Raw genomic sequence first — 26,487 nt, 5'->3', positions numbered from 1 at the left:
TTTAAGGCTTTTAACTTAACTTAAATTAATAATTAAAGTATAATATTATATATTATTTTAACCTTTTAAGAGTTAAAAAACTTTTCTTAATTATCTTTTAATTATAAGGATAATTCTTTTAATAAGTTTATATAAGAAAAATGCCTTTAAAACCGTTATTAACTATAATTAAATAATAATAAATGAGTTATAAGCTATAATAATAAAGGTATAATATCCTTATAATTAAAAAACTTAAAAGAAAATAATAAATAAATAAATAAGCTTTTTTTATTTTTATAAATTAATACTTATGTATTAAATTATTATTCTTTATATTATTATATTAATTAAGGGTATAAATATGCCGATTTGTTTTAATTAAATTATTGCTAAAAGGCCCTTAAATTAAGTTTAATTAAATGCAACCTTTTTAATTTTTTAAATGCTTTAAGCTTTTATTATAATAATGCTTTTAATTAAGTAATTAAAGGTTTTTAAGGGCTAATTAATAATGCTTTTATTGCCATTATTATTATTTATAAGAAAGCTATAATTTTATAATAAAGGTAAGATTAAAAATATATTTAAATTAAGTACTTTTTATATCTTAAACTTATTTAATAATTACTTACCCCTTTTTATATAATTATATTATTATAATAATATATATTTTACCTTAGGTAAGCACTTAATTAATAACTAGCTTAACTATTTTATAAGCATTTACCTTTTTTATAAATATTATTTATTATAATGTTAATACTTTCCTTAATGTTAATAATAATGAAAAGGGTATTAATAAGTAGTTAAATAAGGATATTGCTAAGTTAATTACATTAATGCCTTTACCTATTTTTATACCTTAGCAACTCTTAGTTTATATATTATAAATAAGCTTTTTTATTAAGGGTTTCTATATTAATTATGCTTTGATTTTTAGATTTTTTAAGCCCCCTTATTTTTAATAAGCCTCCCTCTTTTAATACTTAAAGTTAATAAGCTTAATATGCCCTTAAGCGTTATAAAGCTCTTAATTAATTCCTATATAAAACCCTTCTTTTCTATATATCTTAACTTTCCCTTTTCTTATAAATAAGATTTTTTTTAAACAACCTTATTATTATTAATAATAAAAACCTTAAGTATAAAGCAGTTTAACCTATATCTTCTTTTAAAATTATATAATTTCTAGGATATTATTAATATATTGCTAATATTATAAAATATAAACGTAATTAATGCCATACCCTTTATTATTATAGTTAATTAATTATGCTTATTATTGCTTATATATTTAATTTAATAATTATATAAGTATGGTATGCCCTTATTATGTAAGATTTAATATAGCTTTATAGCCATCCTTATATAGTTTTATATAATATTATTAACCTTCTTTTTTCCTTAATAAACATACCTAGAAAGATAAAATGCATTATAATATATAAAACCGCTTAAAATTTATATTCCTTATTGCTTTTTTTTAATAGGAAGGCCTTGCGGAATGCTATGTTTACTATAGGGTATTGCTATATGATTTAGCTAGCCTGCTTTTTTCTTTTATTATATATTAAATAAGCTTAACTTACCTTTGCTTTTTAATAATCCTACTTGCTAAATATTAATTAATTTTATTAAGTATAAATTAATAAAACGTAGTTTAATAGCTTTAATGCTTGTTATAAATTTATTATAATTAGCCTTAATAAAGATATTAAAGAGTTCTTTAAAGCTAAATTTAAGCTTAATAATTAAATATTTTAAAGTTATTTTGCTAATAATAAAAAGGATTTTTTAATTATTTAAGAAAAGAAATAAGGAAAGATTAATAGTAAGTTATATTAATTAAAAATCGTTTTAAAGTTAAAAACCTTTTAAAGGTTTAATAATTCCTTTATTATTTAATAAGATAATGCTTTAATATATAAATTAAGATTAACTAAGATTTATTTTAATAAGCACTTTTTTAATGCTTATATTATTAATTAGCCGGCTTATTTATTAAATCTTAACTTAATTAAGCATATTTAAGTGTTTATAAAAAGGTGGATTAATAAATAATTTAGAGAGCGACTTATAAGTAAAAATTTAATAATAGTAATTTTCTTAGCTTAAAAAGCTATTAGCTTAAATATGCTAATGCATCTTTATTTAAATATATTAAGGTAAATAATAGTGGTTATTATAGTAAATAAGGGTTAAATTAATATATAACCTTATAATTAAGTAACCTATTAATATAAGTTATTTTCGCCATATAATTTAATACTAATATTATTAATATGTACTAACCGTTAAGATTAAGAAATCTATATAATTCATTACTATTAACTTAGGGGGCCCCTTGCTAACATACCAGAAGTTACGAATTAACCTTCTTTAGGGGAAAACCCTATATTAAGGAGTAACATTGGGGTTGCAGACTAAGTGGAGTACATGTGTCAAGCCGGCTTTGAGGTGGTGCCACGGCAAGGTGGGACAGTAGCGATACGAGGGGAGGGGCCTTTCAAGTAACAACTGTTGCATTATCTATCCCAGTGTTGCCTACTCGGGAAGGTATTAATTCGCTGACTGGAATAGCACTAAGCTACTCAAATCCCTCGCCATGGCTTTCCGGAGCGTAGCATTCCACATTCTACGTGGTAATTAGAGCCTCAGCCAAAGAGGCAGCTTTTATCTCCCGTCGGGTACATGGAGTGTACTGATGCGATATTGGGCCCATGCCACGACACGGCACAGCTCTCGCTTCGGGATTTTTGTACAGCTTAATCCATAAAGGTCACCTTGATACCTTTTTCTGTCGTCCAATCCCCCGCCTGCGCTACTCCTGAACAGCCCAAGCCTTGCTGCGCTCAACAAGGCGCAAAATTTCATCGCGGCGAAGACCCAGCGAAAAGAATTGCGTAGGGCCGTGGATCTGGATGTAAATGTATGTCTCATTCTCGTTGAATTTCTCGAGGAAGCTCGCGCCAACCTCAGCCACGATGGCACTCTCGACAAAAGCCAGCCTCCCCGCCTCCTCACTCAGGTCGTGATGTACAGACAGGCAGAGTACGGGGACCCTTGCCTGCACTGGAGAGGGCATCCAGAAGATCTTGGTGTCTTCTTTGGCCGCGTACCGGCCGAAGCCGAAGACAACGTCGCTTGGCAACGATCCCTGGTCGATGATCTCGCCATGGACGCAGAAATGTAGGAGGCTGCGTGTGAATTCGAAATGGGCGCTGCGGGCTTCCTCGATGGAGTTGATGTCATTGGCCTGGGAATATCTCATGATGAAATCCTGAACCAACGACGGCTCGGTGTTCATGTATGCCCAGCCGGAGGGATGCTTGAACGCATAATTGGGCTGTGGTGGTGTATCCTTCGAGTTGGCCATGGCGGCAAGGATGGAGAAGCCAGCCACGGCCGTTGACCTGAGAGGAAGCCGACCGTCGCGTCGCGGGCCCTGGCCTCTGGATTTGCTCGATTGTTGTGACCCGTGGGATCTCTTCTCGTGCTGGCCCCGGGCTGCAGATGCAATGACGTCGCACGCGTTGCGGGTTGAGGGGCGTAGCAACGACCGAGCCTGGATCCGCGATGCGCTGCGAAGAAGTGGTAATGCCGAGTTGAACATGGTGACGATACTGAGTCTCTCGACTTTGGGCGAGACTGGGTTGCTTTCAAATCCCTTGGGAGAAATGGAATGAAGAGGAATGGGGAACTTCCATCCCGCCGCGCCTAGACGATGCTGTGCCCTTTTGAAGAAGCGCTTGCCGCGTGGAAAGAACCAGTGGATGTGTGTCGCGTACCGGAGGAAGCAACAACAGATGCATGGCTTTCCGCTCGATGTCGCTTGCCGTACACGAAATACCTTCGTTCTCGGGCAACCGCGGGCACCAACATGAGACCCTTTACCAGGTTGCCGCAACCCCACAGGTATCGATCCGATCATCAGGGTGCTCATTGTCACGAACATAAATGAAGGCAACGACGTAAAATTTCAGTCGAAGGAGACAAGATGATAGCGGCTTGAGGAAAAATTTCGGGCTGGCGAGGCTATGCCATCGACTCTGGTTACACATTTTAGTCTAGCTCGGAACGTTACCGGGAGATTAGTAGTTGGACCAGGTGCATTTCACCATGTCCCATCAACTCCATCATTGTGTTGGGAGACCTTCTCCGACCACAGAACCTCGGCCCCGGTGCGCCTCAGAGCACTGTGGACATCGGTAGCCTACCAAATGCCATGTGCATCCTGCCTTGACACGGCCATTCGAAAGGAATTGGGTTGTCATGCGCAAAAGCAATGTTGCTCTGATCGTATAGCCGCACCATGCTGAGTCGGAATAAGGAGCTGCCGAGGTGTTCCGGGCGTCTCGCCATGCCGACTTAACAACCGCGCTCCCGCCCTACCCCAGCCTTTTGCTAATGAGGAGAAACGGGAGAAGGAATAACTACGACTCCAAAGTATTGAACTCGACAAACATCCAGCCTTTATATCACAAGGTCGACCGAAAAGATGGCACCAAAGCACACTCCTTCTCCGGGCAACGACTTCTCGTCGGGAGAGTCCCCAATGCGCCAGCCACACGTCGAGTTCATATATCGGATCGTGGCAGAGATGGACCCAGGCGCGTCTCCGATCCCAAACGTCCAAGGCACCGCAGTCTCGCGCATAGTCCTTCCGATTGTCGGCGGCACGGTGAGAGGGCCACTGTTGGTAGGTCTCTTGTATGTATAATAATCGTATGGGAAGCAATCGTGTATTGGTATTATTCTGTCTAAGTTTTAAGAGGCTATGTGCTTTGAAGGGGATAACTAAAGTAGCCTTTTAAGTAACGAGGGTTATACTTGCTAATACTTACAGTTTTTCTTTTTTTTTAATAAGTATATTAGCCTTAAAATTATAATTTATTGCATATTAAGTATATATAACCTTTATTATAAGAAAGTATTGTTAAAAAGGCTTAAAATTATAACTTATAAGTTTTAAAGTAAGTTTTAGCAACTCTTATTATTACATTACTCTTTAAACTTATGATTTTTATTATTATATTATTTCTTAAACATTATACCTATTATCCTTAATACTTAGCTTTTAAAGTTGCTTCTTTATAAAGATTATTAACTTTTATATAAGGGCCTTAGTTTTAAATTTTTTTTTATAGGGGAAGTTAATACTTATAAAGTTAATGCCAGACCTTTTAGCTTGCATTTATTTTTATTATATACCTTTATAATATAAATATTATTATTTTTATCTTTACTTTTATTATTAAAATATACTTAATATTGCTTTAAATTATTTTCTTTTAGCTACTTTTTATTTTCTTAAAACTAAGTATTATAAGTAGCTTAATTATTCATTAAGTTCTTTTCTTGCTTTTTATTATTCTTTTTAATTTTCTTAATAATTATCTTTTGCTTAAGTTGCTTAGGTAATGGTATATATTTCTTAATAAGTCCCTTTATATATGGGCCTTATATATGCTTATTGATAGTTTAATATAAAAAGTTTTAAAGCTAGGTTAATATAGTAATTTAATCTTTTAATAGCTAAATCTTTTTAATTTAATATATATAAAAGATACTTAGAATTAAAACTTTTATTAAGTTGTTTATTGCAAAGATTATAATGATTTAATATTTAAGATAGTGGTTGCCTTAATGGTTTTTATTATTAAGGATGCTATATAATTTTATATTAAGAGTTTTAATGCTTTTAATATAAATATATAGCTTTTTAATTATATTATTAAAAAATATTTACTTATCTTAATATTAAAAGTTATTAATAATTTAAATAATAGCTATTATAATAACATTATTTAGGAAAAGTATCTTAGCTTAAGTTATAATTATAACCTTTAGCTTATTAATTTTAATAATTTTATAAAAGTTAACTTTAATAAGCAGCTTACTCTTTTTAATGCTTAGCATAAAAGTAAAGTTAAAGGTAGTTTTTGCAATCTTTATTAAGATTTTATTAGCTTAGTTTTAATTATCTTTATTATTAATAATAATTAAATTACCATTAATATTAAGTAAATAAAAGTTATTATTATTAATATCTTTATTAATATTTATTAAATAAATAAGCGGATAAGAGTTATTATTATTAATATCTTTATTAATATTTATTAAATAAGCATTATTAGCAATGATCTTATTATAGGAATTAATAAAATTAATAAGCTTGTTTTTATCCTTATTAATTAAGATAATTTTGGCCCTTCTTATAGCCTTGGTAATAATTTTAATCTTTATCTTATTGCTTAATGGGAATGTAGTTATAATGTTTATTTTATTGGTTAAGGTTGTAGTTATAATGTTTATCTTGTTAATTAAGGTTATAGTTGCAAAGCTTGTTTTATTAATTAGGGTTATAGTTGCAAAGCTTGTTTTGTTAATTGGGGTTGTAGTTGTAATATTTGCAAAGGAATCCTAATTTTAATTAAGGGTTGTGATAGGGCTATCTTTAGTGCTGGTTATATTAATGGTAGCTATGGTAATAATTATATTAGGTATATTCTTAGCGTGGGAAGTAAATATAATATTTGCTAAATGATTTTGCTTATTATTATTATCTTTATAAAGTATATTAATGAAAGTATTAAATGATTCTTATAAGTTATTATTAATATTTTTTATTATAATGAAAAGGAAAAAGATTTTATAGGAATTTAATAATTAAAATAAATATTTATAATGTAAAACTTTATAATTATTATATAATAATTATTAATTTATTTTTTAATTATAAGAGAAGTTAATAAGTTGTAAATAAATTTAATGAAAGTTGGTTTTAATGTTATTATTAATAAATAATAATAAAAGGTAATAATAATAATAAGGTTAACTTTAAAATAATAATTATTAATAATATTAATAATTATAAGGTTATCTTTATGTATAATAAGGTATTAAGAAGGTCTTAATTAAAGTATGGAAAGTTAAAGTTTATATTAAGGGTTTAAGTTTAAGAGGTATAAGGTTTTATAGCTAGCGGTAATAAGGTTGGAAAGAAAAGGATATTAATAGTAAATTGCTCCTTTCTTAATAAAAAGGGGTTACTTTAGGTTTCTTAATTAATTTATTTATTTATATGCAAAGCTTATTATTATTAATAAGCTTTTATAATATAGTATTTAGAGTTGGTTTTATTATTATATTAATAGGGTTATCTTTCTTATTTATTTACCTTACTTTAGCAATCTTTTTCATTTTATATAATTCTTATAGTAATATAATATTAATTATAAAGCGCTTTTCCTTTATTATTCCTAGCTTTATAAGGTATTTATATAGGCTATATAAGTTTATATAAATAATTAAGGGTATGTTTAGTAATAAGAGTTATTTTATAGTTATTTTAATTATTATAGCTAAGGAGATTTTAATGTTTACTTTATTTATTATATTATAAATTTTACTTATTAGCATGCTTTAAATAATATATTTATACTTTATTAATAATTAATAAAAAATGTTATTTATTATTATAAATCCCTTAGTTTCCTTATAAGTTTTATTTATAAGGATAATAATATATTTAAGTTAAAATATTAAGTCCTAATTATTTATAAATAATTTATTTATAAATGTAAAAAGTTTTACTATTTTAAGATTTAAGGGTATATATTTAATTCCTTATATAACGTTATTTATTTACTATAATAATTATATATTTAGGCTTTTATAATTTCTTATCTTTAAGTTTTATATTTATACAGCTATTAAAAGATTATATAAAGCTTTTAATTAATAAATTAAAGCTATATATGCTTTGCGGGCTCTTTATTTAAGGTATTTCTAGGGAGCATCTTTAATTATTGCATTAATAAGGGTAAGTTTATTAGCTTATTTCTTTTATTAAGTAGTGATTAAGCTGGTGGTATTTATAATTATGCAAGCTTTATTATAATTTATTAAGTTTTTAAGTATTAGCTTTTATTTTAATTTTCCTTATAATTTTACAGCTTTTATCTTAGTTTTCTCTTTATCTTAAAATTTTAATATAAATAAAATTAATATATTATTTATTTACATACTTATTATCTTAAAGAATTATATAAGCTTTATAATTATTAAGCAAGGATTATATATAAAGTAGTTTATCTTAAGCTTTTATTAATAATATCTTTAATATATATTAAATTAATAAATGCTGGATTTTGCTATGCTATATAAGAATTAAATAATATAAATAATTATGCTTAAAGGGTATTTATTTTTTAATTTCTTTAATAGCTTTGCAAGGATTGTTTTATATAGTTTTAACTTTGTTTAAAAATAGGCTTAAGTAATATCTTAAAGTATAAAAACCATGCCTTTTTCTTAAATTAATAAGAAAGTAAGAGCAAGGATTATTTATTAGCTTATTCTTTAAATAGTTAGATTTTATATTAAAATTAATTCCTTTTTATTATTATTATAACTTTGGATAATAAATTAGGATTTCTTATAGGGTTTTATAATTTTGCTTTTTACTTTCCATATTATATAAAACTTAAAGAGATAATATTTATTATATTGTTTTGCTAATTATTTCTTAGTTTAAAAGATATCTTTAATAATAAGGTTATTAATTTTCATTTTATTAAACTTTTTAAATAATAAGCTTAATATTATAATAACTTTATTTTATTTTAATTTAATTGCTAAGTTATAGTTTTTATTTTCTTTCTTTAAGATATATAATATAATAATGCAGTCTTTTATTTTTAATAATAATAGTTATATAATAGGTTATATTTAAGGTTTTATAGCTAGGTTTTTTCTTTATAAGGGTTGCATTTCCTTATTATTATTTTAATAATATAATTAAATAACTATTAACTTAAATATTGCAGCTTTATTTAGTATGTTTAAGGTTATATTATAATTATTTATAGTAATAACCTTATATAAACCCTTTTATCTTTCTTTTTCTCTTTATATATAAACTTTATATTGCAATAAATATTTTGTATTAAAGATAGGTTTAACCTTAATATTTAATATATTTTATATTTACTATTTAATTATAGTTTTTTGCAATATTTTCATAGCCTTTAAAATAGCTTTTATTTATTTTTATATTAATAATAATAATAGTAACTTATGTAATATTTATAGGTAAACGTTAAAGATTAAGAGCATAGGGATTAGTTTATTTAGTTTAGCAATATTATTAATAGCTTTTATAGCTATTTATAAGATAATATTATTATTTATGCTATTATATAGTTTAATATATAGGATTTTATATACTTATTTAAGGGCTTAATGGTATTTCTTAACTTTTTTAATAAATTAATATGCCTTTATAAGGATTTATTTGCATTTAATTCCTATTATTTATGCTTTTAAATAAAATTCCAAGGATATAAAGTTTATTCTTGCATTATATTTAATAATATTTAATAGTCCTTAATATGTATTGATTTAAAGCATTTGCAATGTTTGCTATGTAATCTTTATAAATATAGATTTTAAGAATTTCGCTTTTTGGAAAGCAATAGCTTAGTTTATAATATAGAGGACTGGATGTTTGCTTAAATACATTACATTAATTAAGATTTCGTAATTAAATTCATGATTATTGCATAATGTAAACTTAAAACGCTTAGGCGCAGGTTTATTTATTTAATAATAGTAATATATCTTCTTAATCTTTATTATTACTTATTTATTAATATTTAAATTGCTAGCTTTTTTAAGCATTTAGCATAGTTAATTTATTAATAGGTATTTAAAGTAATGGTAGAGTTTCTTTATTTTTATCTTTAAAAGGAAATATATAGCATTAATAATTTAGTTTAGGAAAAACTATAGGTAACCTTATTTTCTAAGTATTAATATAATAATTGCACTATTAGAGGAAATTATTTTATTTATAATATTATTATAATATACTTAAAGCCTATTTATATTTATTAAGCAAAGCAGGAATGGAGTTTATGCTTAAATAATATGGAAGTTAATATAATTAACTAGGGTGGAAACTTTTATTATGCTAAGCGAATTAATAATTATCTTATTACTAAATTTAACTTTAGCTTTTCTTGCAGTAATTATATTAATTTAGTACTTTAGGTTTTTTCATTATAGTATAAGAAATTGCTTATATTTAATTATAAATATTAATAATGCTTTAGTATTTAATAGAATTCTTTAAAAATAAATTTAGTTATATTTATTCTTTAAGATAAATTAGCTGGTTGTGATAATTGTTTTTATTTAAAAGATATTATCTTTAGTGATTTAATATATAAACGCTTTATTAACTAGGAAATTAATATTTACATAATAAACTTCCTTATTAAGTCTTATCTTTATAATATAAGCATTATTATTGCAATTATTATTTTAATCTTATTTATCTTTATATTTATAAAATTTATCTTTATTATTTATTTTATATTTCTTAAACTTGCTTAGAAAAGTATTAAAGTTATTATTATAACCTTTATATTTATATTATATTAAGTAGCTTCTTTTTGCTAAATATTGCTTATTAACTAAATATTTAATTAATTAGCATTCTTCTTTTTTATAAATATAATATCTTTTCTTTTAAGGTTATCCTCTTTTTTTTTATAAGCATTATTACTTTAAGCTTTATAATTAATGCTATAGGATTTTAGCTGCTTAAAACTTAAATAGCTTAGGTTTAGTTAGCTAAATCTTTAATTTCCTTAAAACGTTTAAAATTATAATTATTATCCTTTTCTTAGCTTTTAGCCATTATATTTATAATTAACATAATATTAATTTAAAACTTTATTTATAATATAAATTATAATTATATAGCTAAGCTATATTTTTACTATAAATCTTAAGTTTAAAAATAACTCTTTGCATAGTTAAGCTAGCTTAAAAAAAGTTATTTTTAATTTAAGAACTTTCTTATAAGCTTTAATTATTATTATTTTTAAGTTATCCTTCTTAGCATAATTTTAGCTTAATGCTTATTAATAAAGTTATAGCTTATTAAGCATTAAATATAAAACCTTATATAAGTCTTTATTTAAGTTTTATGCTCTTATCTTTATAAATATTATTATTATTTAATTTATATAATAATGTTAATAATTAAGGTTTATATTAAAATGCATTTTAATTTTAAGGTATATTATTATAAATATATTAATTTAATTTATAAAATAAAGATAATAAGCTTTAGCTTAATCTTTAAGCATTTAAAGAAAAATTGCATGGAATTAACTTAATTAAATTTTAACATAATAATAAATATTAAAAAATATCTTTATCTTATTATTTAGCAAATTATATAAATTCTTAATATATTTATAAAAATTATTAAAGATTTTTATAAATTATATTAACTTTATTAAATTTAAGTATTTATTAAAAATATATTATAAGGGAAGAGTTTTATATAGGTTATATTTTTTATTTAGCAAAGGTATTTTTAAAGTAGCTTAAGGTTATATTAAGTATAGTATATATCTTTAATATAAGCTTTATTTTTTTCTTTTTATTAATAATAATAAGCCTTGCTAATTATATTAGTTTTTAATAAATTACATTATTAGGTTTAGGTTTTATAATTACGCGCTTAAAGCTAGCGGTAATAATAAATATTGCTTTAAGGACTATCCTTTTAATAATTATTATTATTTAAAGCTTGCTTATAATGCTTATAAGGGTTATGCTTATAATTACTATCTTTAAAGTTATATATAATATTTATTTATATTTAATTTTAAGGTTAACAGGGCATTGCAAAGCTTATTATTAATTTATTTTAATCTTTCTTTAGCTTAAGCCATAATAATTAATTATAATGTTATAAGTTAGTTATTGCATTTTATATAAATGCCTTATATTTAAAGGAAGACTTTTAAGCATTATTAGCAAGAATTTAATAATGCTTTAAATATTACTTATATTTATATTATATAGTTTTTGCAATAAGTAATAAAAAGGTTATTATTATAAAGGTTTTATTATATATAGCTTGCTAAAGTACTTATTAAGTAGGTAATTAAATGTTTTATTAATGTTCTTTATATAAGGGCCGTAAATTATAATTTTAAGTTAATATATTTATAATAAGCTAGGTTAATTAAAGTTTAAGTAAGCATTTTATTAACTATATACTTTTTAATAAAAGTTAATAGCTTCTTAACATTATTAGCTATGCTTATAGGTTTTTATAATAAATATTATAAGGAGTAAGCTATTAATAAAATAAGTAATGTTTAAAAGTAAGTTAATAATAATAGTTTAATAATAAGTAAGTTATAATTATTAAGAGGAAAAAGTTATTAATTTCTTTAAGCCTTAAAAGCTAGGGCTTTTTCTTATTATTAAGTCCTTTTATATTAGCTAAAAGCATAATGCATAACTTATACTTATTTATAATATAGCATTGCATTAGCTTTAATAATTGCAATAATTATAAGCTTTATTTATTTAATAATTATAATAATTATAAGCTTTATTTATTAATAAAATAAAGCTTTATTAAGTTTTATTAAATCTTAAAGAAAATTTAAAAATAAGTTTATTTTTAATAAAGTTTTATATATAATAAATGCATATTTCTTAAATAATAATAAATATATATATAAATATTATAAGGAATGCTACTTAGTTTATTTAATCTTTATAATATTTACTTAGGGAGTTTAATAATATAAAGAGGCTTAAAGAAGTAATTATTGCTATATAGCGCTTATTAATAAGAAGGATATAATTTTTAAGTTAGGAAAATTCTTATGGAATTGCTTCTTTTACCTTATTAATCTATAATACTTATAACCATTAATTAGTATTAATAGGTTTCTCATATGTATGATAATCATATGGGAAGCAATTATGTATTGATATTATTCTGTTTAAGTTCTGAGAGGCTACGTGCCTTGGAGGGGATAACTAAAGTAGCCTTCTAAGTGACGAGGGTCGTACTTGCCAACAGCCACAGATCAAGGGCGAGATCGTAAAGAACAGCGGCGCCGACTGGGCACAACGCATCGACTCTCCCAAGGTACGCAGGCACCCTGGTCCGGCTCACCAGAGCACACGAGCACGTCTTGGTACTGAGAGGATGGCAGTCTCCAACCAAGCTCAATGCTCGGTACACCCTCAAGACCGACGATGGCCACTTCATTCTGGTCAATGCCGTGGGGACCGTGACGGGAGGGCCGCTCGTAGAAGGCGCGGATGCAGCCTGGCCGCCCGAGCAGGGCAAGCCGTTGACCATCACGCAGGACCAGGCCGAGTATTTCACGCAGATCACATTCGAGGCAGCTGGCGGGAGTCCATATGAGTGGATGAACTCGGTAGTCGCACTGGGGGTCATGGTCATGGACGAGGGGAAGCCAATTATCGACTGCTACCGGCTGACCAACTTTCCGGGCACGGGAACGGCGCATCTTTGATACTAGTAAGGATACATGCCAGCGTACTTTAAATCCACACAATGTTCATTCATGATGAGGCTTTGAGGATCATCGAGGTTTGTTTCGCAAGCCTTTAAAGCACAATTAAAGCATACGCCATCATTTGAGGACACTCGGCATCGGACATGCAGCAATTTCAGAAGTTCACTTCTCGCCAGTCTTCTTCAACACCGCACATAATGAGCCAACAATTTACGAGCCACTTACGAGAGGTACAAGTCAGTTTCGCACACCCAGTCTCTTCTTACATGTCTCAAGGATGACTGACATGCTACATTGTAGCCCTCGACCAAACGCGGCACTACTACACTTTTCAACCAGACTCAACTCACTCACTCGAGAACACATCACATCTCTAGCTCGTGGAACAAGGCGAATTCTGATCCAAAAGAAAAATGGGGAAAGTGGGTTGCCGGGGGAAGATAGCTCACCCGCGGCATTAGGTGCTCCCTCATAACCTCCAAGACGACCATACTGCACCTGGCGGGATTCATGCTCGTCGTTGGTTTCGGGTGTCAGACAGGACCAGCGATGTCTTTTTTTGCAGTGCGATGTTGCAAGGTTCTTTGCCAAAGCTTGCTGTCAGGTCAAAAGACCCTTGAGCACACAGAGCTTTGAGTACGATAGGCCTTGGTCTTTTGCGCAGCAAGAACACACAGATAGACCGGCGGGTTTGATCTCCGGCGTAGGTAGTCATCATCCATTGGAGCAGCCGCGCGCAGATGGGGGACATGGGTGTGGTTGGTCTTCTAAGCTTTGATGAAAATGCACCGTCCCGACACAACCTGAACGCTGTCAGATTCTAGAATAATCCTCGAGCAGCGATTAAACCATAGCCAGTCGCTCGGCAACAACCGAACAGAACATGTGGAGTTGGGTGGCGCGGGTGAGCGAGGCCATCAAGAGAAGGTTTCGCGGGCAACAACCAATCATCTTACATGTATTGCGTCTTACGGCATGGTCACCACCACTACCCAAGCTCTGTACCTGTTCGATCACAGGTCTGTCTCCAACATACTATCACGCCGTGGCCGCCATCACGGTTCCTATCTGGTTGGATGAACTACCCGTATCCACGTGCTCTGTCGTTGACATCCGTGGGCGGGTGAAGCAGCTGGGACATGGCTCTCAAGAGTCCAAGCCCGCCCATCGCCAGGGCTGCATTAGCTAGCGCCAGGACCCCTCGAATGCCCCCACAGTCGGGACGCCCCCCTAGCTCCCCGGACCCTGAGATTCCAGGCGGGACCCACTTCGCGGCCGATGGCTGAGTACCCCCATCGTCATAGACGACGGCTCCGATCGTCACGGCCGATTCACTCGATTCACTCGTCCGGATCAGCATCAGCACACGTCTCCCTTATTTTAGCACATCACTACCCAGCGGATTGTGCCCAGTAGCTTCTGAAACGGCCAGATCAGCCTCTTCGATAATAGGCCCTGACGACTTGTTAGCTCGATCAGGCCATGCGGAGGCACTAGTCAGTCGTCCTTCGAACATCATGCCCTGCCTCCTCTGGTGTCGACCGGGCCTTCTGCAGGCTTCGATCTTGGGTCCACTGGGAGACGGCTAAGGCATTGAGGGCTAGACCGCGCTGGAACTTGCGATCGTATGGATTCTGGGGCCATCTGTGTCGATGGCCCGATCGGTTAGCCACAGGACGGAGAGCGAGGAGTTGAGGGGAGACGTGCTCTGCTTGGTCAGCTACTCGTCCTCGCGTCTCAGCGGCACGCGACCATCATTCGATTACTGTGTCTGCTCTGTTGCGGGGTAGTGTTATGCCCTCGCGAGAGTGGTACTCTAGCCATCAGCCAGTAAGGCATGAAGGAGTAAGTATCCCCATATGACGACGGCTCGTTTGGGCGGCCAGTTAGCTAAGACCTCCTTGGTCCAGGTGGCAGGACTGGGGGGGTTGGGCTCGCGGTAAACGTAGGATCCTTGCCCCCTTTGATCGGGCTTCCCCCCAACCGTCATCGTCATAATGCCCCGATCAGGGGCCAGATTGGCGGCTCTGCCGTGGCCTGGGGATGGGACGGTCGTCACCTCATTGGTGAGATCATCAGGGTTGACGCTGTGAAAGCTTATTCCCCCCAAGCTCCGCGACGCATTCAATGGTGCGTTCCCGCAAGCGAGCGGGTGAGGCATGCTCGAGAGGTTGTCTGTCATCGCGATGGTTTAAATACCCCGCTCCCCTCTCTGTTCTCCATCCCTTCGAACTGCCCGTATCGATCATCTCTACCTAGCTCGCACTCGCTGTACAACCTGACTTCCATCGAGAATATACCGTACTATCACCAAACAATACTTGCACACTCAGTCGCCATGGACAAGACCGAACGCTCCAACTCTGTCTCTTCTGATTCCTCCGTCACGTCCCCAATCTCCCCAACCAGATCAGGCCGCCGCGGCTCAGGCCCTCTCTTCGCCTCGCTCCACGAGAACAAGCGGCCCAACGACCCCACCCTCGTCGCGCGTCGCGCGAGCTTGAACGAGCAGAGGCCACCCCCGGGCCTCTTTGGCAAGATGTGGAACAAGTAAGTCAAACCATTACCTTTCCCCGTGGCTCTACTGGTGGTATCTTTACGCACAAGTACATAGGCTGACTACTTTGTACAGCTGGGTCCGAGGTCCCTCGAATTAAGAGGGCTGTCCGCGTGGAGGAGACGGCAGCACTATGCAAGACAGTCTCGGTGTACTTGACGACATTTGTTGTATGATATGAATTGCAATATGAAAGGTTGGCACAGTTTGGCGCTGATTGGGATTGATTTACACGGCACGTTGCATGATATCAAAACAACATGGCCACAAATTGACAGCAAAATTTATGCTCTATCACAACCATCTTACTCACACTCGTGAAGCACATGCTTTGTCCGCTCTTGGTGAACCTACGCTGCTGCCCGTAGTCCTCCCAAACTTTAATATGAACACTAGTTTGGAGCACACTGACCTTCTACGCGTATTATTTACAGACATATCCTCTAAGAATCTCGAGCTCATGCGATGGAGATACTTCGGGATCGGCCCTGACGGCGTACATGTACTCACCTTGACGCTACGAGGGTCTTTGTCACATGCCTTACCTGACAACTATGTAATATATCATTGCTCTGCGCCTTGCGCATAACCATGTGTTCCGAACGGCCTCGCAAGAAATGTTTGCTCGAAAGGAACGGGGACTCGATCGACGTCGACTCGTCCGCATCTCTGTGCAGCGCTCAACTGCCCTAACATCGATATAGGCCCTGCTGCAGTGTGTCCAGGTTAGCCAAGAGAACCGTGCCCCAAAGTAACAATGCGAAACCTGCAGTATCATGACTCGGCCGGGGCTGTGAGGTGGTGCCAGGAGGATGGAATGGACTTCATCCGCATGCAGGTCAGAGGGGTGTGCCTCAGCTCGAGGATGTGCAGACACAGTCCAGCCGAATTGATGGAGACATGTGCCCAGGCATGGGAGGTAGGCAGTTGGCACATGGATAGATATTTTGATATGTATACGGGCACGATCATGGGGGATTCGGGACAGGACATGTGCGTCAGGCAATGTACAACATGAGGTAGGTGTGGACGGCGGCGAGCGAGGACGGTGGGCGGTGATCGAGGACGACAGAACGAGGGCATCAGTGTAGAAATGAAAGAATGTGTCATTAGAAAGACTTTTGCCATGCAAGTCAGCTGGAGCTAATGAAGTCATAAAATCCCCAAAGTGTGCTCCGTGTGTGTATCCGCAGACGGGAAGACCAATGTTTTGAGATACCGTCATAACTCCTCCCACTCAGACGTTCAGTCTTATTCAGTCCGAAGTACTCCGAGAAACGAATGCTCAAACCTGTCTGTCAAGGCATGTCGGCGATGCTCCTGTAAACGCTGCCCACAGTTCAGCGCACTGTGCTCTGCATATCCGGCTTGCTATTTCCTCTAGATACGGTGCTTCTCGCTCTCTGCGTCGAAAATTAGCCTCGTGCTGGCGGAACCGGTCCCTTGTTGGACGCCTCACCGAGTCTGGAGTACAGCATGTACAGGGCCATACGGTTGCACTCCTCTGTACCAGTAATCGTGACCAGGCGCTCGTTGCTGTTGTCCTGCGGCTCGTTGATCTTGATGACGCTGCCACTGATTTGCCGGATCTCGTTGATCTTCTGGCCTCCCTTGCCAATGATGGCGCCGACCATGTCATTGGGAATGTAGATCTGCTGTGTGAGGGGGGCTCCGGGCATTCCTGCACCACCGTGCATCGGCTGCTGAGCTTGGGGACCGCCGTGAGGGTGTGCGCCGACGTGAGGGCCGTGATGGGGCTGTTGCATGTGAGCCGCCGGTCCATAAGCTGCTCCCGCCTGAGCACCAGCGTAGTGCACGGGAATGGCCGGGTTTGGCTGAGCAGGGTGCGGTTGGCCACCATAAGGAGGCATGTAGGATTGCGGCATCTGTTGACCACGCGGGTCATGTCGAGGTTGGTTCCTTCCGTAGTTTTCACTTCGGCCAAAGTTTCCACCTGCAGGCTGAGGCATGTATGGGACGACCTGCATTCCTCCAGGGATGGCTCCAGCTGGGCCACCGCTCCGCGTTGCGTAAGCAGACGCAGCAGGGCCGCCGAAACGCTCATTGAGCTGCTCAAGCAGCGTGCTGGCCACATAGTACGTAGCAATGTGGACAGCATCGGCGACACCCATGACAACCAATGAGCGCTCTGTTGATAGGGGAAGTACCGAGTCTGACGCGTTCAGGCGAGCACCAGAAGCTTCCTGAATCTCCTTGATGCGCGCACCGCCCTTCCCGATGATGGAGCCAATGAGTATGGACGGGATGAGCAGCCGGAGTGGATAGGTCTTGGACTGTGGGTTCGAAGCTTCGGCCAGGGGCTCGTTGTTCAGAGTACGAATAATCAGTCCGAACGCCTTGGCCACGGCATCAACGCTGCCGCTCACAGTAAGGATACGCTCTATGGCCCCTTTCTGGTAGTCGCTTACAGTGCACTTCGCGTTGGACATTTGCCTGATCTTCGAGACATTCTCGCCTCCCTTTCCAATAATGGTAGCCGCCTCAGGGCTCGTGATCACGGCTCTGATGTGGATCCACGCTGTCTCGTCATGGGCGGAAGCAGCCTGGGCAGAGTTGCCACCTCCCAGAGAGCTGGTGCTCACGATAGGCTTGGTCTCCGCAGCGACGTCGGACACCACAGCATCCCCCTGAACGTCTTGAGGCTCTGCGTTCTCTCCGTTGGCCTTGGTCTCGCCGTTTGAACTGACCTCAGCAGCTGATGTCTCCACGGTATCTTCGTGGCCGTTCTCCGAGGGGACATCGGTCTTGACCTGAACCTCCTCTTCCTCGCCACGGAGGACTTTATCCAGGGCCGGCCGCTTCGCATCAGGCTGGTCGGTTCGGGATGGGGACGAGGTCTCCTCGAGGGGCCGCTTTGCGGACTGAGTTGGGGGTGAGGCCGACATTTTGTCTCGTGCAGCAGAAGTAAGGCGATTCTTCTTTGGGTAATATCGTATTGAATTGATTTTTTTTGGTCCTATCTACACCTGTGGGGGCGGATTCGCAAGGAAAACGTGCAGGTGTAGTGGCGCGTCGGGAGTGGATGTAGATGGATCGGACGGGCTGGCAGGCAACTGGGATCGAGGTCTCGGGAATGAAATGAAGGCCGGGTGAAACTATCGCGGAGGGCGACTGCTGGCACTGCGGAAGAGGGGAAGTGCTGGGAAGACAACCTCCTCTGATGACTGCTTCAGATGGATGATGGGTGCAGCTTTGGTCGGGAGGCAGGGCGAGGCGATGTGCGGGCCAAGATATTGAGGTTGAGGTTGAGGCTGAGACTGAGGCTGGAGGTCGGGTAGATGTAGTCAAGGGAGGCGCAAGATGAAGAGTTGATATGCTGAAGCAGGCGCTCAAAAGAACTCAGAAGAAGGTGACGGGTACGGTGAGGCTTGAGAGTGTAAGGCAAGCAGGCAGGCAGGATACCGAGAGAACCAGATCTCAAACCTTTTTGCTCCGTCACAAACAGCCGCAAGCACCCGAGGTGGCCGTCTTTGGCAGTTTGCCGGCTCACTTTTTCCTGTTGGCTGGCTTAGAGCTAGCTAGACGCCGCGTCGACGCTGAGCCTCGTTTGTCAGTCTGCACCGCGTTAGAAGTGTGTGCGTGTGGGTGTGCGTGCCTGTCGGCGTGCGTTTGACGGGCAGAATCGGGGGACGAGAGTGCGAAACAAGAGTTGCGATGTGATGAGTAGGGAATATCAACAATGGTGGGAGCTGAGGGAGGGGCGGAAGCTGGGGGGAGCTGGGTAGGGGAGGTGATTGCTGAAACAACAGCTTGGGGCTACACGTACCGTACTGCCTACGGGGCAAAAATAGAGGGACGATCTGTGGGTACTGTGTACCACAAACTAGGTAAGGGGCGGTTAGTGGTCGACAGTGACAGGCGCGGACGGTGGCGACGAGGATCTGGGTGACTCCGTGACTGGGTGATTGATCGCCAAAGGGGATGTTGGGTGTAGCGGGAGGTAGAGATTTGGGCAACGGGGAGGGACAGGAAAAGAGGTTGACGGGGTAGTGGGGTGGCGGTGAAAAGGCTTAAACTTGCCCCAGGCGAGTTCGGACGTCGCGCAAGGTAATGCGGCAGGCCGTCGATGCTTGTGCTTTGGTTTTCAGGAAGGGGTGGGGAGGAGATTCAGAGACTCACAGTGAAAGAAGCTGGTTGGGATGAAACTGGAGGAGAGGTGTGCCGTGCCGTCGGCGGGCTTGCCCTTCGCAGCAGGAAGGTGCACACTGGCAGAGCTGGAGGTCAAATATTATGGGACCCTGGCCCGTGCACGATTCCTCCAGGCCCGTCTGCAGGCTCTGGCCACAGGGCACTGGGCTGGCTAAGGCTACACAAAGTTCTGATAGAGTGGAGCCGGACGGCTGTTGGACTGCCACCTGGCACATTACGCATGCCCAAGACCTCTACGTAGTCCCTAACGGCAACTCACGCCCCCGCCGCCACTCCCGCGTTACGACGAGACTGGAAGCCCAAGGAGGCGCTGCTATCTAACAATAACAGATTGCCTGTTGGCTGTTCTGCTTCCAGCAGGATTGTTCCAACCGCGGAATGAAACAGAGTAGCTGGGCAGGAGGCAGCGCATGTCAGTGGCCCATCGACACAAATCCCTCCACACGTCTCACGTTCAGACCTGCATAGGTGCTGCGGGTGCGCTGTGGGTGCGCTGTGGGATGGGCGATACCCATGCGGCACTTTGCCTGGGATTTGCATACGGCGGCACCTCCTTCCCGTCTTCCGGATCTACCATCACTGCCGTGCTCGCTGGGGGCTCGCTCGGCGCATAAATGCCACATGCACACTTGAGATCTCCTTGAAACTCATCTTCTAGAACCTTGCTTCACAAAGCTACCCCTAGCTGAGCTGATTCGTCAACCCCGTGCCTTGGCCAATCGGACCGAGCTCTTCGTTGCTCCTGACGCCCGTGGGCCTCCTGCCAAAACTTGCCTCCAGGGTAGCTTCACCCGACGCGTTTTCGACGCGACGGCGGCGCTGAGTCTGCTCAAGATGGAAGAATCTGCAGCAGCTTTGACCAGCGAAGACCTGCACCCGGGTTATCTGGAACGCTCGAGGAAAGAGCTGCTAAAAAAGGTCGAGCAGCTGAAGCGAGCACTTGCAGAGGTCTGTCAACGTTTTACACAAACAATAAACACACGACTCATACTAATTATGTCCTAGGAAAATGAGAAGTGTGTGGCCATTTCCCACAGGAGTCATGGGCAACAGAGGACTGGCGGGGCAGTCAGCACAAGCAAGCAATTGCATGCCGTCGCCGGGGCCTACCGAGATGTTTCTGCATCCGAACCATTCTTGCCATTCCCTGACTCTGTTGTACCGGCGCTTGTAGCTCTACGTACTACGAACTCGACCATCACGGAATCGAGGAAGTTCCTTGCTTCTCAGAAATTATCACTCCAGGATGCCCAAGAAAGGCTAGAGGCTGAGAAGGCCAATCTGTCGGACCAGACAGCTCTGACCAAAGCGCTGGAGGAGCGAATCCAGTCTCTACGTGAAGGTATCGAGTCAAGGACGGCTATGAGTCCCAACCAGATCACCCGGGAGCGGATCTCGGAGCTCAAAAAGAGCATCAAAGCGACTGATACCGATACATCCAAGCTTCTCAAGGCCCTGAAAACATTCATCGATCAGCAACTAGCCTCGATGCTGGCGGCTGAGCAGAGTGGTGGTCCTGTGGCCGGCGACATGATGGACATCGACTCAGATGATCTGGAAGCCGGCTTCAGCGCAAGGGGCAAGCGGAAGAAATCCAAGCCAGATGCTGTCACGGACAAGAGGCAGCGTAGGATCGACGACATGTTTGAAGGTGGCCAAGATCGAGAAGGCAGGGGCGAGGGCGAGAGTGACAAGAGGGCGGCAGCCAGAGAAGAGATGCAAAGACTCACCGAGGAACTCATGAACAGCCTCATGGATTCTGGGGGGTCGAATTCGGATGCGTACGTCAATGTTTCCGACGAGTCGGCGGCCGTGCGGTTGCTTGTTCGATCGAAGGTTGCCGAATTCCATCCAAGAGATTCAAAGCGCCTGCGACTCGTGGACTTTGGCCGAGAGATTGGCGATTAGACGCCCCATCGGGATGATCTGGGCCATCTTGCGTCGTCCCTCGTTTCGCTCCGCTGTCAATCAAACTCGACACTGTCGATCAGTGCTAGTCAGACGGAACGCCGCCCAGCATGACAACAGGAGGCGTTTGACAAGCTGTAATACATATATTATGCAGGCCACTCAAACACCTCGGTGCCAAACTTTCATATGATGATGTCGATATCAACTACCTGCATACTAATTACAGACCGGTTCAGCTTGGCTTCAATCACTTCAAGAGGGCAAGCAGCGCGCCAAGTGCCAATTCTTGGCATGAATTGATACTTTTGCCGGCACTTGTGATCGAGGCTCACCCCTCAGAATACTGGTCTGGCAGCACTAAAACGCAGGAGAATTATAATGTGTGCCCTTTCACGATGGCGACTCACAAGTTTTGGACCAAATGTCAATGTGGTGACGCAAGATTGGTATCTAACGGGACAACCCGTCGATGGCGGGGTGTTCTTCCGTGGTTGCAACACAGGGGTATTGTCGTCGCCTCAACTTCCAGACGGCAAGTTCGTCTGATAGCTGTACTCCCTCAACTCGATATTCTGCCTGATAAGTGCCTGGCAGCAACATTGGTGAGTAGAAGGGAATACGGGACGATGACCTCTAGCGCTTGCAGTGAGAACGCAAGGAAAGTAACAGCCTGAATGCCCACTGATTGTTTCACCCCTTCTCAACTCCACGATGAAGTTGGGCTGGGACGAATTCCGCAATAATCCGGTAGCGTGGACAGATGTGCTTCTAAGTAAAGCCTCACGTCCACAGAAGAGCTCATATTGCGGCATACAGCCTGGAGAGTAAGGAAACAAAGTAAACGACCTGCTGCTTCCTGACAGAAAATAGTGGGTCGGCTCCAGCCAATTGACCAATGAGATTGTAGGTAAGGAACGCGTCCGTACAACGCGGTTTCCATTTATATCCCTGCTTGAGTGAAAGTTAAGAGAAAGAACCACCATGCTACGAATCGTTGCGACAACAACACTTCAGACCTTCACTCGCCGTGCACTCCGCGTCTCCCAAACTGCTCCCTCTCGTAACATGAACACAGACAAGAACAACTCAGTCAAGTCGCCACCCCACTCTCCTCCAGCAAAACGCGTCAAGACAGACGGAACTGCATCAACCACCAGCACGATGGCGCACGTGAACGGCAGCACCATTCCCGTCACCACAATGGACCAGGCCCCTCCTCTGCTCATCAAGAAGCTTTCTGACAAGGCACGCCTCCCCACCCGCGGCAGCGCCTTCGCCGCCGGCTACGACATCTACGCAGCCAAGGCCACCGTCATCCCCGCGCGCGGCAAGGCTGTCGTCGACACTGACATCAGCATGGCAGTGCCTGCTGGGACTTGTAAGTCTTGCGCGACATACAGGGAGGAGAAGGGGCACCCTGGGATCTGTCAGAAACTAACAATACATTCTTCTCTCAACAGATGGCCGCATTGCTCCCCGCTCTGGCCTCGCCGTCAAGTAAGTAGTAGCTCACCTCGATGACGAGAGCATGCCGCTGATAGCAGAACTTAGGCACTCCTTGACCACCGGTGCGGGTGTCATAGACGCAGACTACCGCGGCCAGGTGAAGATCCTTCTCTTCAACCTTTCCGACACCGACTTTGCCGTCTCTGAGGGCGACCGCGTCGCGCAGCTTGTCCTGGAGCGCATCTACACCCCGGACGTGCTCGAGGTCGCCGAGCTGGAGGAGAGCGTGCGTGGTGCGGGCGGCTTCGGGTCCACGGGCGGCTTCGGCACCGCCTCCATCTCGGCCCCGGCCTCTAACGGAGCGACCGACGGCGCCTCCGACGCGCCTACTACTGCTGCTGCTGCTGCCCCTGCTGCGGCTGAGAGACCATCGTCCTAGGGGGCTTGGTTGCGGGACAAGAAGAGGGCCGTGGACGCTGCTGTCGCCGTGCACCCAGGCGTGGGCAGGGCCAAGTCGAACAAGGACGTGCCCTGGCCATGGGGTGACAGGTATATCGGGTTCTCTGAGGCGTGCTGGATGGGAAATGCCATCTGAGTGGGACCTGCGGCTCCCCGGCTGCCATTACTATGGAGGACTTACGTGCGAAAAGACAATGGGTCGATACAGCTTGGTTACAAAAGTCGTAGGATATTGGCATCAAGGAGGCGTCGACAATGCGGAAAGAAGGTATATTTATATTACGGACCGATCATTACGGCCGCATGATCACATTAGATGTGCGACAGACGAATTCTAGGCCGCCTGCAATGGGTAGGCAAAATAATGAAGAATGCAAGGTTCAAGATTAACCTGTCTATTCCGACTCTGCTTGTGCAGCAGATGATCCGTCTAACTCTAGTGTGAATACCCACGTTTTATCAAGACATGCCCCTCCCTCACATCGTCTACATTTTCTGCGCCTTAAACTCAACCACCGGCTCCCTTAGGGACCCAAGATGCCTCACCAGCCTCAGCTCTGCGGCTTTCGACCGCGCCAGGTGCATCCTCTTCTCGTCGCCCCCGCCAATGTCCGCCTCGGCCCTCTTCACCTCGGCCTTCATGCTCTCACACGTCGCGGCGAGCACCTCATGCATGCTGGCCAGGACGCGCTCCGCCGCCCTCGCGAGCGGCAGGTCCAGCGCGTCGACGTCGTCCGGGCTCAGCCACGACTCCGTCTGGCCCAGGGCGCCCGCCGCGGCCGTTACGGCCTGCCGCATTCGTACGACCATCAGCGCCGCGAACATGTCGCCCGTTCCGGAGAAGTAGGCGTCGATGGCCGGGAAGCGGATCTTGAAGGCGCGCGGCTTGCGCGTCGACGCCGTCATGGTCGAGCCCACGACCGAGAGCGTCCTGTTGGGGCTTGCGCCGTCGTGGTGGTTGTCGTCGTTGTCGAGCGACACTGAGGTCAGGACTATGTGGGGGACGCCGTACTTTGTGTGGATGACCTCGATGGCGCGCGTCAGGGAGGTCATGTCTGTTATTTTGACGTCGGAGAGGAGCCTGTTTTCGGACGGATCGAGCGGTTAGCACCTGATTTCCTCCTTCTCTCGGGCAACGACTATGAACAGACGGCGGCAGAGCTGCGCGGGTAGGGACTGGAGTCTTACTCGGCCTCGAATTGGTTGGGTAATATCAAATCCGCATGCGGCAGCAGCGACTTGTAAGCAGGCACTACGTCGTCGGCGACGTACAGCCTGCCGTTGTCGCCCATGACCGGGTCCAGCACCCAGAAGAAGCCCCCCGGGCTGGACCTCGCCTTATCCTTGAGCTCGGCCGCGATCCGCCCCACGGCCTGCACGGCCTCGGCGCCGGGGATGTAGCCCGAGAGCATCATGTCGAAGTCATCGAGGTACGACTGCTTCAGCCCATCGTAGAGGTCGGTGATCTCCTGCGCCGACACCTTGGTCCCCTTGACCTGCTTGTAGCCCGTGTGGTTGCCTGTTTGCGCGCGAACGACGAGAGAAGGTTAGGGCCGGGTTCTTGCCTGCGGCTTGTCTTTATGTTTGTGTATGGGCGGGCACGTGGGATCGAGAGAGGTTCGGAGGTGGTGGGACTGACTGAATTGTACTGTGTTCAGTGCGGCGACGTCGCAGCCGAGCGACTGCATCGCGAAGACGGCGATCTTGTTGCCGACATATCTGGAGAGCGACCCGCGCCGTGGTCAGCTGGGTGGAATGACCATTTGTATAGTCGTTCCCCTGCCGGAAAATGCGCGGTACTCACCCAGAGACAACCTTCGCATCTTGTCAGCACACACCTATATCTTTCTCTGTGTGTATGTATGATGGGTGGGCAGGTGTTGGGTTGGGTGGCGGTGTGCTCATGGGAAGAGGGCGCGACTCCGTACATGACTGGCAACAGCGAGGACGCGGGTCTCTGGGACTGGCAAATCGGCTGACATCCTCTGTGCGACTTGGCTAATGCTGCCCATGGAAAGTCAAAGGGTGGTAGGGTGGCGGCAGGTTGGGACTCGAGATGCAGGTGGTGCTGGCGTGCGCATGAGCCGAGGTCAGTGAGGGGGAATCGCACACCACAAGCGTTTCGTGGCGTAAGTATGCGAGGCAGTTCTGCAGACAGTGGAATTGGGAAGTCGTCAGACTCTTCCAGAAGATGGAGGATCAGGTCATACGTGCGATGTCGCGCCCAGTCACCGGCATCGTGCTACTAGAAATTTCGAATGACACAGTCAAGGCGACTCGGACTCGTCCAAAAAGTGCCCCGCATACTGCCCGGCTCGGTGCCGGTGATCTGGACGGCGCCAGGGGATCTCGGGAGGGACGCTGGAACCCCACGTTGTGACCCTGCCTTGCATGCCCGCGGTCCATGGCACAGTGATCATCGGTGCAGCCGCGCCCTGGGCACATTCCAAAAACACTGCATGCTTTCAAATATGCTCTTCTTGTGATCTTGTTTTTCATTACCGTCGAATATCGTATCGAACATGATGCTGTTGCACTCCCCATCTCTATGATGATAAACAGTGCCCTATCCTGCAACGCCCAGACACA

At 40.9% G+C, this 26,487-nt stretch overlaps 7 protein-coding genes across 7 annotated transcripts; 4 read left to right on the top strand and 3 right to left on the bottom strand.

Moving 5' to 3' along the window:
• Nucleotides 1–2,803: 2,803 nt before the first annotated feature.
• Nucleotides 2,804–3,595, bottom strand: INS49_008596 (uncharacterized protein; the record flags this gene model as incomplete). Its single annotated transcript, XM_043169336.1, has 1 exon — nucleotides 2,804–3,595. The coding sequence occupies one exon, from the start codon at nucleotides 3,593–3,595 to the stop codon at nucleotides 2,804–2,806; it is 792 nt and encodes a 263-aa protein (XP_043027016.1).
• An 885-nt stretch (nucleotides 3,596–4,480) lies between these two features.
• On the top strand, nucleotides 4,481–4,753 carry INS49_008595 (uncharacterized protein; the record flags this gene model as incomplete). Its single annotated transcript, XM_043169335.1, has 2 exons — nucleotides 4,481–4,663; nucleotides 4,748–4,753. The coding sequence occupies 2 exons, from the start codon at nucleotides 4,481–4,483 to the stop codon at nucleotides 4,751–4,753; spliced, it is 189 nt and encodes a 62-aa protein (XP_043027015.1).
• An 8,023-nt stretch (nucleotides 4,754–12,776) lies between these two features.
• Nucleotides 12,777–13,352, top strand: INS49_008594 (uncharacterized protein; the record flags this gene model as incomplete). Its single annotated transcript, XM_043169334.1, has 3 exons — nucleotides 12,777–12,791; nucleotides 12,896–12,958; nucleotides 13,026–13,352. 3 exons carry the CDS (start codon nucleotides 12,777–12,779, stop codon nucleotides 13,350–13,352), a joined length of 405 nt encoding a protein of 134 aa, XP_043027014.1.
• Nucleotides 13,353–15,693: 2,341 nt separating this feature from the next.
• Nucleotides 15,694–16,012, top strand: INS49_008593 (uncharacterized protein; the record flags this gene model as incomplete). Its single annotated transcript, XM_043169333.1, has 2 exons — nucleotides 15,694–15,905; nucleotides 15,988–16,012. 2 exons carry the CDS (start codon nucleotides 15,694–15,696, stop codon nucleotides 16,010–16,012), a joined length of 237 nt encoding a protein of 78 aa, XP_043027013.1.
• A 1,280-nt stretch (nucleotides 16,013–17,292) lies between these two features.
• On the bottom strand, nucleotides 17,293–18,818 carry INS49_008592 (uncharacterized protein; the record flags this gene model as incomplete). The annotated part of the gene is made up of 2 exons (XM_043169332.1): nucleotides 17,293–17,315; nucleotides 17,372–18,818. 2 exons carry the CDS (start codon nucleotides 18,816–18,818, stop codon nucleotides 17,293–17,295), a joined length of 1,470 nt encoding a protein of 489 aa, XP_043027012.1.
• Nucleotides 18,819–20,916: 2,098 nt separating this feature from the next.
• INS49_008591 (uncharacterized protein) lies at nucleotides 20,917–21,990 on the top strand (the record flags this gene model as incomplete). The annotated part of the gene is made up of 2 exons (XM_043169331.1): nucleotides 20,917–21,030; nucleotides 21,088–21,990. 2 exons carry the CDS (start codon nucleotides 20,917–20,919, stop codon nucleotides 21,988–21,990), a joined length of 1,017 nt encoding a protein of 338 aa, XP_043027011.1.
• A 2,394-nt stretch (nucleotides 21,991–24,384) lies between these two features.
• On the bottom strand, nucleotides 24,385–25,880 carry INS49_008590 (uncharacterized protein; the record flags this gene model as incomplete). Its single annotated transcript, XM_043169330.1, has 5 exons — nucleotides 24,385–24,979; nucleotides 25,087–25,417; nucleotides 25,538–25,617; nucleotides 25,703–25,713; nucleotides 25,827–25,880. The coding sequence occupies 5 exons, from the start codon at nucleotides 25,878–25,880 to the stop codon at nucleotides 24,385–24,387; spliced, it is 1,071 nt and encodes a 356-aa protein (XP_043027010.1).
• Between the last annotated feature and the right edge of the window lie 607 nt (nucleotides 25,881–26,487).

Source organism: Diaporthe citri, assembly GCF_014595645.1.
Source record: "Diaporthe citri strain NFHF-8-4 chromosome Unknown scaffold_3, whole genome shotgun sequence".
In the NCBI taxonomy this organism is placed as follows: domain Eukaryota; kingdom Fungi; phylum Ascomycota; class Sordariomycetes; order Diaporthales; family Diaporthaceae; genus Diaporthe; species Diaporthe citri.
The sequence above is the reverse complement of the archived record's forward strand: the minus strand, read 5'-3'. Positions and strand labels throughout refer to the sequence as shown.